The 14167-nt window shown below is 40.1% G+C and overlaps 1 protein-coding gene across 1 annotated transcript in view; it reads right to left on the reverse strand.

Annotated features, from left to right (window-relative positions):
• Nucleotides 1-14167, reverse strand: part of LOC111667303 (copine-8-like) — an 83815-nt gene that overhangs the window by 36465 nt on the left and 33183 nt on the right. Inside the window, exon 6 of the mRNA XM_087178426.1 lies at nt 10966-11042. Within this exon, the coding sequence (XP_087034552.1) occupies nt 10966-11042 (77 nt within the window). The remainder of the gene's footprint in view (nt 1-10965; nt 11043-14167) is intronic.

Genomic DNA, 14167 nt, shown 5'->3' on the forward strand with positions numbered 1-14167 from the left:
CCTGTCTGCTGTTTGCTGCTGGGCAGGAAGTGTACAGTGGGGCTTGTCAGAGCTTTTTTTTTTTTTTTGTTGCTAAAAATGGCTGCCTGCTGCGCCTGGAAATGGGGTTAATGAAAGCAGCGAGGGTGAAACAAAACAGTGAAGTTCTCTAAGAGCTCTATGAACTTGCTGACCTCAAGCAAGTTCAACCTCAAGCAAATCCAGTTGCATTTGTATTCAGTAGTTCTTAGAGATACCATGACCTGGATGACCGACGGACGAAACCGTAAAAACCAAAACATCAAGTTGAAAGATGCGAAAACCCTCCATAGAGCTGAGGGAAAATACAGAATCAGATGATATTTCTTTGTGGGCTTGTCACTATGAGTGACTGCTTTTCTTATTATACATGGTTATTTCATCAATAAAAATACTGACTAAAGCAGCTTTAAATAATTTAATACTGGTATTAGTCCAATGCTTGGATTATTTTATGTTCCTGTCTGGGGTCAGTACAAATGTGCACTTACTGATTTTTGACACCATCATATAATATATTGGTCGAGGACTTTACACTGAAAAATATCATTAAACTTACACGAAATTCTTTTATATTCTTGTTTTCCCAAGCAGTTAGATTTTAGTTAAAAGATATATTATATTTTACTTGTATCAGTGCCTGGATATAGTAAAAAGTATCTACTCCAGATACAATCCTCAGACCAAAACAATCATCGAAAGTCTTGCAATCTGACAAAGAGGCCTGTCGCCTGATGAGCTCTGCTCTAAGAGAACCACCTGGCAGAAATTGACTCAGGCAGTCATTTAAACAGCCCAGAATTGGGGTCGAGGACCTCTGCATGAATGCAATTCAAGTCTCCTTTTACTCCAGCACAAGGAACCGGGGGGGAAAGTGTCATCGCAATGGCAGATTTATCAAAATGAAATAGATCCTGGAACCGATGCTTAGCACTGAAGAGCTGAGAAACAACTTTTTTTTCTCCTTTGTCTTTTTTTTTTTTCTTGCAAAAGCAATACCCTTTCCTCTGAGATCCAAAGATGCAAAGAAGAGATCAAATAGCACCTTAGGGAGAGGGGAGACTTTTTATCCTTGTTATTACACCTAGCACATTGGGGTCAAATAATTAGTATGCATTAGGTGTGTAAAGTGAGTAAAAGATATTCAGAGGAAGACTGATTTAGACTAATTAAGACTGAGATGATGAAAAAAAGCCAGAAAAAAAAGGCAGAAATTCACCTGCCTCAAACACAAATATCATCCATGTTTCCCCCCACAGAGATCCACTGTAACCACTGTGCTCCCGGGACTGGACAGGCAGAAAAACAGTCTCTTGATTTCTTGTACGCTTTACAGTACGTGACTCTTGGTGCAGGGTTTCAGACTAAAAACCAGCACATCACTGTTATCTAAGAAACAGTCTGATAAATTGTATTAAACCCTGACCACTAACATTCCTGTATGATATCACTGCTCTCAGGAGCAATTTCAGAAATCCCTTTCCAGGCAGCATTAGCATTATGAGAGATGATGCGGTGAGAGAGGGATACGGCTCAGAAATCAATAAGGCAATGCTGATATACTTCCTCTCAGATATATTTTTGACACTAGCAGCACGGGTCCCCAGGCGTTTTTTTTATCTGCCTTCAAATACCAGTAAGTGACCTGCTGTATTTTAAAGTAGCAGAGTAGCAGAATCCCTCTTAGCAATAATACAACCTCACTTGAAAAAGGGCTCTGGCTGTTCTGCTGCACTGTGGCCGATGTGATGTGAATCATTTACACAGGCGTGCCCTTGGATTATTAACATCCATGTGGATATACTGACGTGCACGGGCAAAGAATATGACAAATAACCTCTCCTGGTAACACTAATGACATCCAGAGAGGGCTTTTCACTAAAAGCATTTCCATTACACACGCTGAATTCAGCAAATTTAACACCACAGAAACACTCGAAGGATCCCGACCAAAAAAGCTGAAAATGTTTTCAAATGATCTCACTTGAGCTTCACTGTCGAAACTACTCCACAAGCAAACACAATCAGATACAGATTTGTTTTAATTAATTCGCAGGTTAAAGGTTATTTTTTTTCACAGACAAGTGGCATTTTGATATTTGCACTTCTCTCCACCCACTTCATCAAATTTTCAACGATTGAACAATATCCACATTTCAATTATGAGCTCTTTCACATGCTCTCCTGCTTCCCCCCCCCCCTCTTTTGTCTCCGGTAATTACTTGTTAGACACGAGCGGTATCAAACATTGTGAGCAGCATAAACAGCTGTTGACACACACACACACACACACACGCACACACACGCACGCACGCACGCACGCACGCACGCACACACACACACACACACACACACAGCAGGGCGCGTGTTGAAGGGCAGAATGGACACCAAAATAATAGAGCTAATTAAAAATAATTAGCTGCGTGGGCTGTCAGTGTACCAGCCATTCAAGCTACATATATCATCAGAACTAAACATGATGCTGTTAGAGATCAGTAAAGTTCAACATCATGATGAGGACCATTAAGGAATTTCTACATAGACATAACAGTGTTTGGATTCTAAGTGGAGAGCTGTTAAATGATTGAAATCAAATGAAATGAAAGAATAAACACCAGTGTAAAGGTATTCTTTGATTTATCTTATGCTACTTTACTCTTATATTATCACTACCTTCCAGATGGAAATATTTTACTTTTGATTCCACTGCATTCATGTGGCAGCTACATACTGTAAATATCATTAATTACTTTGCAGCTCTTCCACATCTGATTATATCTATCTCACAGATATGAGTCCAACCCAGTCAAACATTCACACAGAAATTGTGTGAAAACAGCTGGTTGAAAAATATCATTTTACACTTCAGTAACTAAAAAAAAGCAGAAAAACAAAAAAAGTTTACTTGCTATGAATAAAAGTTGGTGTAAATCCAGACTCCAGTCTTTGAACAGGGAGAAATGGTGGTTGTACAAAAGTCAAAGTTGAAATATTCATGATTCTTCTACATTCCCATTACCACCTGAGTGAAAACAGCAAATTGAATTCCAGATTAATTTCTCCTGTTCTTTTTTTTTTTTAAACTTGGGTTGTGTGTCTGTTCACGCCAGACGCCACAACTGTGCAACAGAAGAAGCCAATACAACTTTATTAAGAGCACAAGTAAGACTTTGTAAAACTCTCTCAACGTCTCTGTCCTATTGTTTCTCACCCTCTCGGTCTCAATCATGTCCTCTCACTGCAACACACACACACACACACACACACACACACACACACACACACACACACACACACACACACACACACAGCGGCACCCAGAATCCATGTCGCTATGACAACTCTGCCAGGCCCCTGCGGCGGGGTATCGAATGGGATTCCTCTGCTCATTATTTCCTCAAATGCTTGCTCTGGCTTCTCAGATTTTTTTTTTTTTTTTCTCCCAGAGAGCAACAGTCATTATTCTGGCTGAGAGATCTGCCTTCAAAATCACATGTGGGTGGCAACAGTCAGGACTGCAGACTTACTGGGTGAATAATGCATCTCACAGTTTTGCCTTACATGCATACAGACACAATAAGTGATAAAGACAACAGGGATCAACTCAGAGCTCAAATCCTTCCTAAACTGCGATTTATGTGTATGTATGTGAGTTTTTCCAGCCTATTAAAGAAAAACCTGAGTAACTGCGACATATTGTTCTGCTGCACTAGTTTATGTTGATACTAACACTATTATTACACTCCAACAGACAGAGAGAAACCTTAAATATAGATGTGAAAAAAGATAGAAAACTGTGTCCTTTAACAGCTAATTTAGTCTATGTTTAGTGTTCATCATGAAGCAAATGATTTTAATGTGAGTTTTTGAAAATTCTGGAGGAAGTTCATCCTCACTCCCTGTTCTCAGGTAAACTGCTTTCCCCTTCTGAGCGTATTCATGACACAGAAAAGCACTCCAAAGTTGAGAAGTGCTTCAGGACTATCTCAAGCTCTCTTCCCGTGTGTGTGTGTGTGTGTGTGTGTGTGTGTGTGTGTGTGTGAGTGTGTGGCAGTGAGGAAACACTGTGAATCTTCTAATCAAGACCCATGGACTTGCAATCAGCGTCTGGCGAGAGATGGGTAATTAAGTCTGGGCCACTTCTGGGCTGCAGTGTAACACTCGTGCCTGCTGACACACATGCATAACCCCCCTCCTCACCACACACACACACACACACACACACACACACACACACACACACACACACACACACACACACAATCACACACACAATCACACACACGCATTTCCACTAAAAGGAAACTCAAAACCATAATTCTCTCTCACAAAAGGAACATTGTTATTAAATCAAAATTCAAATGCTTACAATCAGGCTTGTATTCACATCTATTAGCCTTTGTGTGTGTGTGTGTGTGTGTGTGTGTGTGTGTGTGTGTGTGTGTGTGTTTGTGTGTGTGTGTGTCTGCATTCCTGGCAGACTTGTATCTAAATTTCAGCCCACTTGGCTCTTCCATAGTGAACTGAGTGAACTGGGGTTTCTCTCTGACCCTGTGCCCACTTAAACTGAACACTGAAAGATTCTGTTTGTGGGAACAAAAGAGTCAGAGAGAGAGAGAGAGAGAGAGAGAGAGCAAGAGAGAGAGAGAGAGAGAGAGAGTTAGAGTTGGAAAGGAGGAAGAAGATAAAAAGGACAGAGGGAAAAGCAAGTAGAACACAGGAGAGGCAGAGAGTGATAGATCCCCCGTCACAAACTGCCTCACTGAATATTCATGAGAGCATCAAAATGAAGGCCAGCATCAGTATTTAAAGTGAAAATGTTATCAGTAATAAAATGCTAATTCACTGCAAAACGTCCCAGGTGGCATTAACTAAACCTGAGCGCTCTCATGCAAATTTAACCAAACAGTGAGCCATGTTAACACGCTCATGCTTTTCTGAAGTTAAAAGTCAAAAAGGAGCCCTCTTAGCTACAAGATGCAGCGCACTGAACTAATATTTAACTTTTGTCTTTGTTTTGTCGTTACGTCTGAGGAGCCAAGCGTGTACTGAGTTAGATGAAGTTAAATGAATGAAGGTTTAAAGGTCCGAATGAGCTTGACTCTATGTTGTGAAAAACATATTTCAGCAGTCATCATTTAAATTCCAAATCAAATCTTCGCAAGTTCAAGAACTAATTTGACATTTTTGGAAAATGCACGTTTGTTTTCTTGCCGAGAGTTCGGTGGGAAGATCGTTACCACTCTCTTGTCTGTATGCTAAATATGAAGCTACTGCAGCACTTAGCTTAGCTTAGCACAAAGAGTGGAAACAGCGGGAAATGGCTAGCCTGTTTTTGTCAAAACATAAAAGATTATGAATACCAGCAACTCTAAAGCTCATTAATTTACACAGAATGTTATGTTTTTTTAATCCATACTAAATGTATTTAAGTGTAAAAGCAATATGGTGTGGTTTTGGCCAAAAATAGTCCCGCACGTCACTCTCTATGTCATTTTTTACACTTCAACAGTACATGAGGCTAGCTGTTTCCCCATTTCCAGTCTTTATGCTAAGCTAAACTAACTGTGGCTGCCTCTAGCTTCATATTTACTGTACATTCTATTCAACTAAATCATAGCGAATTTTCCAAAACTATTACTTTAAACCTTGATTTTGGTCTTTTGAAATCATGTGTCACATTTTTTTCTAATAATGCATAAAAATTCTAAAATATAATTCATTAGTAAAAGTCTTTATGGATTATAGAGTATGAAACCATCAGTTTTAATTGTTTATTGTTTATTTATCTGTTTTCTGGTAATTAAAGGAACATTACTGAAAAAATGTGCCTTTTGTGTTCAGCACTCACACACCAAATATCATTATTACCAAACACCACTGATTACCAAATATCACTGACATGCAAATTAATTAGAACTTAGATCTCAGTTGAAGCTTCAGATTATGATTATTTTTTTCCAGGAGTCCAAGAGCTGAAATAATATCAAGTAAACTTCTACTTGCTTAATGGATCAGCTTGCAATACTTTAACTTTATTTTGTGGATCACACACTCAGAGAAACCTGGTTGGATGGTGGGTCCTGGTGGGCGGGGCTTGGGGTTTGGTTGCGAGTGACTGCTTTGTTGTGAAATCATAAAGTTGCGGAAGTTACTGACTGCTTGTTTTGAGGCTCAGTTCCTGAACACAGGCTGTGTTACATGCTTTATAATCCAAGAAGACATGGAAATCTCACTTTATACAATACGAGACCTTCAAAATATTGAGGGGCAACAGAGCAGCTGTGAGTAATCACAATACACAGAGGCAAATGTAATACACAAGACACACACACACACACACACACACACACACACACACACACACACACACACACACACACACACACACACTTCTGGTCAGCTAGGAGCCCTGCAATACACAATACTGTACTTGTCAATGTGTCGCTTCCTGTTGCTGGTTTCTCCCTGATGCTCTCAGTTGCTCTGCCTCACACACACACACACACACACACGCACACACACACGCACACACACACGCACACACACACGCACACACCCAAATGCCCACTGGAGTTTGATTGAACAGTGTAATTAGCTGTAATTAGTACTCATTAAAATTGTTAAAGATCCCCCCTGTCGTGTTAGGATGCAGGTGTGTGTCTGACTGACGAAGTCTAACACACAGATACACATACACACACATAGACATACACACGCACAACCTCAGCAAGACAATGACTTCAACAGCTGTAGCCTCGGTACCTTTGTTTTTAATAACTGTTGACAGTGTTTCTATTTCTGCACCAAATCACTCGTGACTCCTTTAAAAACAAAGTCTTCAAATGCTCTATATGACACCTGTGGCATAATTAAATTTAACAGCGCATTTCCATCAGTGTTTAGCTGCATATTTTTGCAGTAATGTGGCACAATACTGCATGTGGAGAGTGAATGCCCTCAGCACCTGAAACTACTCCTATATTCTCCACACTAGACTGTGTTTAAATATGAAAGGACAAACCCTCTATTTCCTGCAACAAGTCACACAACCTTTCCTCCCAGTAATTACGATAACGTCACAGACAAGATATATTACATAGTAGTTTGACAGCATGGACCGCCTTAAGCATCATTAACAATCATCTAATCTGTTAACCTCAGGGAGAATCTCAAGAGCGGGTGGTGGTCTATTGAGAACCAGGCCAAACAATTAAATTAAAAAAAAAAAAAAATAGACTTATCTCAAGGACAACAAACTTTATATCTAAATGAGCAGCGATAAATCCTGTCCTGTTTGGGTCAATGTGATTTCTTGTCTCAACATTAAAAAGCTTTCGTGATTAAATTAAGGACTTTTTAATATATGGCCTTACATATTCAAGACTTAATCACCCTCCTGTTAGTAAAAATATACGACTTAAAGTTTATTGTGGCATTCTTATTACAAGCTCCTCAGGAAGAGGCTCTAGCGCCAGAGGAGCAGTAGAGGTTTTGCAATAAGGTCACCATTACCAAATGACTACAAGAATGTGTCTGTTTGTGTGTGTGTGTGTGTGTGTGTGTGTTTGTGTTCATGCGTGCTTGTGTGTGTGTGTGTGTGTGTGTGTGTAAAAATGTGCGGATGATGAAGAGTGAAATGGAGGGAGGGGTTTCTTAAGTAGAGCTTTCAAGATAGACATCATTTTGCACTTTGGCGGAGTCTACGGTGCACATATAGGCATGTGCACACACACACACACACACACACATACATGCACAGACAGGTGCTCTCTCTCCCTCCCTCTCTCTCTCTTTCTCTCGCTCGTTCTGAGTGGGAAACCTGCCACTACAATCACCATGGCGATGGCGATTGTTGCTCAAGTGGATGACTGTGTTGCTTTGAAACCATAAGGATTAGCGACACACACACACACACACACACACACACACACACACACACACACACACACACACACACACACACACACATATACACTAAAAAGGCACAAGCGCGCACACACCCAGGTTGCCAGGTTGTTGACGATGTTCAGTGATGGGATGCCAGCTTGGCTCTCATTTCGCTCCATAACACCCCCCTTTTTTAGATCTCAGGGCTCATCAAGGCTTCAAATGAAGAAGCAAATTGGATTGAAAAACACAATTGAAAGGAAGCCAAGTGGGCTTCAACTGTGAGAAAACATGTGAGAAGGAGGCCAAAAGAGCCACATTGTGGATGAAAGTAGATAATGATACTGTATATCCTTGTTAGGCCGCCAAATGAAACAGATTGTGCTGCTGATTTTGATCAAAGTATTTTAATATCAAATATCTGTTATAGCAGTTGCTCAGTGCAAGTTGATACTCACATACCTCTACATTCATTTTGTTATGTTTGATGCAGAAGAGCTTTGTAATCTACATCCCAGCTTTCCCCCGATGTAGTGGATTGTATAATATCAGTGAATAGAGAGATAGTGTGGAATTGTTGCAGCTGATTTGAGCCAACGGCAGCCTCTGAAAAGATGTGGTTCACCTTCACAATATCTCCAAAATAGAAACAGCTCGCTGTCAGTGTGGATGTCTTTATGGAAATACCTGACCTCTGTTTAATTTCAAACGACTTCTGAGCATCGTCTAATCGTAACTTTGTGTTTTAAAGGGGCACAGAGGGGCAGCTGCAGAAACAATGGTGTACACAATATAAACTTTGTACTACTTTTGTCAGCTGTTTTGTCTGTTTCTACATGTTAATATGCGTAGGAGAAAATTGGATTTATGTGTAGATGTACAGTGTGGTGATAATGATCCAGTGTTCTGTCAATAATCAATGATTCTCATAAAACAAATTAAAGATGAAGAGCAGTAATTATTTGTCTTTACCATTAGTTATTTGGTGAGAATTGGAAGAATAATACACTTCAGAGTGTGGGAAATATGCCCCATTTTAGTCCTATATTAAACATTATATAGTATCAAAATCCACAGGTAACTCTGACAGCAGTGATCTTAACGTATAATGCACCTTATGTTACTGTGTGTGAATTCAGCCTTCCTTAAACAAATAAAGAAATAGAAATAAAAGAATTCAACTTAATGGGTTCATGTATTTAGCTTGCATTGTTATGGGTGCATCAACCTCCAAAGGTGCGGGCTCATTTGACCTATTATGTAATGCTTCTCCTTAGACGTCATCATTTTCATGAACTTCAAATAACTTCCTGCACTCAGAACACTTTGTAAACCTGCAGCGCTGGTACAGCAACAACAACAACAACAACAACAACAACAACAACAACAACAACAACAACAACAACAACAACAACAAAAAGGAATGAGGAAGTATAATTAAGCTCACACCTTTGTGAACATACATGTACGAAAACACATGTATACCCAAACACACAATCCGATGCTACGTGTTGCTGCAGAGGACGGGCCGCCTAACAAGCCCGATGAACACGATCAATGTAATGAGGCTCAGTGTTGTGATATGCAGGAAAAACTTCAGGCGTGTAGGAGGTTTGTGTGCATGCGACACATGTGTATGTTGGTGCGTATGTTAATTAGCAACTACTGTAGGTATGTACTGCTCCTCTTCTCTACTGAGTAAATGCAAACACATCTCACGGCCGACACACTGGAGAATAGTTTCCTCCACTGAGCTGTAACTGTAGCTTACGTGACTCACAGCACTTCATTGATTTTCTCATGGATATACTGACTTTCACACTGCTTCTTAACAAGCCACCTTGTTAGTAAGTCAAGTGGTTTTACAGTCTCACAGATGGTTACAAAGAGTCATTTACCAAACTTCTTGGATGATAATTGCAAACTCTGCATGAATCACAAATCAAGTACTGTGCAGTTCTTTGAAACAGCCCACTACTTGTATTTCTAAAAAAAAAGAAAATTGAAGAAAATGAAGATACAGTCCAGTATTTAATTCACCTTAAAACCAAAAATTGTTGTTTTTACATTTGTTTTTATATGGAGCTTTAGAGCTGTAGGCGGGTTGTTTCCCTGTGCTTCAAGTCTTTATGCTAAGCTATGCTAATTGCCTGCTGGCTGTATAATATGCGGACAGTCCATGCAGACACAAATTTTGAGCAGCACACAGACATGGGTGGTCATGCTGCCCACAGCGGACCGTCGCAGACAAGCAGATGCGGAAGGTATAAATTGGCTTTTGAATTCATGTCTTCAAATTTTTGCTCAATTAAAAGCACAAAAGTATTTGTATCAAAATATACTAAGTACCAAGCATCAGAAGTAAAAGAACTAATTATGCAGAAAAATGTATACTATATTACTGGATTATAATTACTGATACAGTGATGAGGTGCAGCTGATTTTAATTACTTTATGTTGCTTGTGAATTTCCCCCAGGCGTCAATCAAGTCTTATCATACGTTAGCCTATGATAGCACATCGTAATTTCTGAGTTGATTATACATGATTAATCTGAATGTGCAAAGTAATGAGTAACTAAAGTTGAGGAGTTAAAAAGTAGCTCCCTCTGGAAAGTAGTTAAGCAGAAGTATAAAATAGCAGAATATAAATACACACAGTACAAGTGTACTTAAGTACAGAAGTAAATGTACTTAGTCATCTTCCACCATATATATATATATATATATGTATATACTATACTACACTTATCAACCACTATCACAAAACTGTCACTGTAGAGAACTGCAGCAACTCATGTCAAGATCACTGACTGCTAAAAGGATGTTTACGACACCTCCCTCAGTCATCATATTTTTCAGGCATAAGTGGCAGAGAGCTTTTATAAGGGAGAACAAACTTTGTGGAACGAATGCAGATGTTAAACAAGCTTGCACAGTGACATGACAGTAACTCCCGACAGCCTTGGTAGTCATTTCATTTTGTTTGCAGTGACCATAAATCAACATTGGTCAGATAATCATTGAAATATTGGCAGCTATGGGCACACATACTCACCCTAGAGCTTTATCCAAGCGACTGCCCAACGAACCAACCACCTCTCCGAGAGTACAGTAGGCCTGGCCCAGAAAATCCTGTCAGCGAGAGAGAAATGAGCCAGTTTAAAAACAAAAAAAAAACCTTTCTGTGATTCAGACAAGGCATAACACACAAAATATACATACAAAATCCAATGAAACAAAACTAACACAAAAATTACTCCCCTCCCTGATCTCTGCAGAGAGCAGGCCTGCTGGCCCAAACCCTTTTAAACACCTCTGCATTCCCAATTGACATCATATTATTGGCAAGGATATCGAGCCTTCCTCCCACCAGCCCTCACACCAGCCCCACTCTGCTCCCTTGGCACTTTCCTTGTAAATTAAACCGCCATCACATAATGAAACTTTACAGCTGATGCCGACAGAAGGGAAAAGAGAGATGGGAGAGAAGTAGAAAATGCATGTGTATCAGTTCTGGAGACAGTTATGTTTGTCTGTCAGCAGAAATAAAATGGCTATCAGTTTATCCAGCGTAAAATATGAGTTTTATGAGTATAAAAACAACTTCTGATGTAGGGAAGCTATTAAAGAAACATGCCATCGCCGTCCCTCTTTCACCAGGGGGCACACTGGTGGGAACATATTTCATTACTGGACTCTGTCTCTAATATCTGACTGGAGCAGCTCCAAGCAGCACTAACATAATGGATTCTCTTTGCTCCATTGATTAGCCTCTTGTGTTATTCTGTCTCTATCTCTATCCATCGACCCCGCTTTATGTCTGCCTCTCTAGCTTGCCTGTGTCATTATTGATGCCTGCGTACAGTCACATGACTTTACTTTGCCATAAACTCATTTGTTTTGGCCACAATAAGTGCTTAAATAACACTTTAAAATGTTTTTTTGTTTTTTTTTTCCTCCCCCGTGTCTGATGTAGAGGCTGTGCAGTGAAGTCACAGATCTCCTAGCAACTGCGGCTGTTGCCAGCATGAGGTCCATCGGTAAATTGGCTGCGTGCAACTAATGGCTAAATATATGACAGCATGGGCTAGGAAAAGAGTTAATGTGAAAAAGATAGTTGTGTGGGTGTAGCTCCATTAAGTAATGTTCCAGAAAAAATGAACTGTTTGATAGATACAGTAAGACTGAGATCCAGAGCAGAGGGTTTCAAGGGGGGGTGTAAGCAGACAGACAATGATTGGCACCACTCTAATATGTAACTCCTTATAAAAGGTTTACATGTTGTAAGTAACCGTTTATTAAAGGAAAAGTTGGACATTTTGGGAAATATGTGTATTTGGTTTTCAGCAGCCAGCTAACATAGCTTAGCACAAAGACTGGAAACAGAGGGAAACAGCTAGCTCACTAATTAACACATCATATCTCACGACCTGACAACCCCAAAGTAAGTCTTACTTTTGGCTTATAACTCACATATAAAGGATAAGTAAATTAGTAAATGACAATTCTATGAGTTACAAGGTAAAAATCCATTATAAAAGCCGAATCTTTTAAAAGGGGTTCCCCTAGTTTTTCCAGGTGTTGTGGTGGTTTTATGTTGTCAGATGGATGCCGAGCAGAAAAGTGTGTAAATGCACTTTAGAAAATACCCATGAATTAGATTCCCAACTCATTTCAAATAAATGGCACTGTCTGTGATTTGTAATGCATTTCTGAAATGTATTCAAAATGGACCTGGAGCACAACATGGGATCAGCCTGGCTTCCTATGTATCTGCATATAGAGACACAAATTAGTGCATTCTCTGTGTGACTCTTCCCCACTCTCTCCACCCTTCCCTTTATATTCCACGCTCGTTCTCACCCAGTTCCCAGGTGTGCCTGCAGCGTAAAGCTCCCATGCTAAAACACCATCTAATGGATTGGCTCTCCGCCTTTCCCTCCTGAGACCTGCATCGAGGGCCTGTTAGATAGTACGCTGCCTCTGAGCCAACATGCCTGTCTCTTCTTGTATGAGATTATTGATTTCAAGAAAGTGAGGCAAGGGGGAGGGAAGACAGAGTGAGGGGGAGAAATGGGAAATGGAGAGATGGAGAGAAAGTGAAAGAACAAGGGTATGACAGGGAAAGATGACAGAACGCCATAGTGAGAGGAAAAGACAAGATAAGGAGATAAGGGAAGCACAAGAGGAATGAATGCATCAAGAGGGACAATAAAGTGACATAAAACGAGGAGAGAAAATCCTAAAAGGGACTAAACTTGCTTTTGAGAGACTGGGAGTCTTTCACTGTGATGAAATAAATGTGTCCACATTTAGTTTCATACAGTTGCTGAATGCCATTGAATGGCTTCTATTTAGCTATTTTAAAACTGCATCTCTAAAAACTGAGCTCAAGGTAAAGGTTGCGAAGAATTACTGGAGAGAGAGAGCAACTACTGACCATACAGGCCCTTCAACACTGATGTCACCTCCCACATCAAGTGGCAGACACTGATTTAGTTATTCTATGCAGTACAAACAATATAAACCAAAATGTACCACACTTTACTCACTTTTAACTCACTTTCTTCACTTTTCCTTCGTACTGGATGTAAATGTCATTTGTATGCCATAGGTAAATCAACTATATCTGTATCTATATACCCCATGATTTAAACCTTTTGGCTTGTTAGGAGCTCCAGGTTAACAGCAATGGCTTTAACGCCTTCCAGATTAGAAACCAGAGCTACCTACAAGAACCTGAACACGCAACCAGAAATCATTTAAAACAAAGTTTTCTGACTGATTCTTCCCTCGCAAACTATCTTTGACAAGTACTGACAGTAGTGTGCAGAGAGCACACAAACCGACCACAGCCAAGTTTAATTTAGGACTGTCAACGAGTTACACACTGATCTAACATTAATTAGCTGATATGACGTACTGCCAGCGACGTTTGTTATTTTAACCACTGAATGCAACGTTCAACAAAAATGAGAAGCTGCAGCTGAATGTTTTCTACACTGCTTTGCTAACAATCATTAACGTTGGCGCTTAGGGAGTCTATGTATCTGTATCAAGGTCTGGACTTGTTATTCACTGCTGTGCCGAGATAATACTTCATGTTCACACACGCTAATTCTCACTGGCTTAACAAGGGGACGCTGCACAGTAAAGCCCGGCTGTATTAAAGGACCAGTGTGTAGGACTTAGTTGCATCTAGCTGTGAGGTTTGCAACCAACTGAATACCCCTCCCCTTACCCCTCCTTTTCCAAAC

Source organism: Seriola lalandi, unplaced genomic scaffold (genome assembly GCF_002814215.2).
Source record: "Seriola lalandi dorsalis isolate HSWRI2012SDOR001 ecotype SW California unplaced genomic scaffold, Sedor1 jcf7180002054688, whole genome shotgun sequence".
Taxonomy (NCBI): Eukaryota; Metazoa; Chordata; class Actinopteri; order Carangiformes; family Carangidae; genus Seriola; species Seriola lalandi.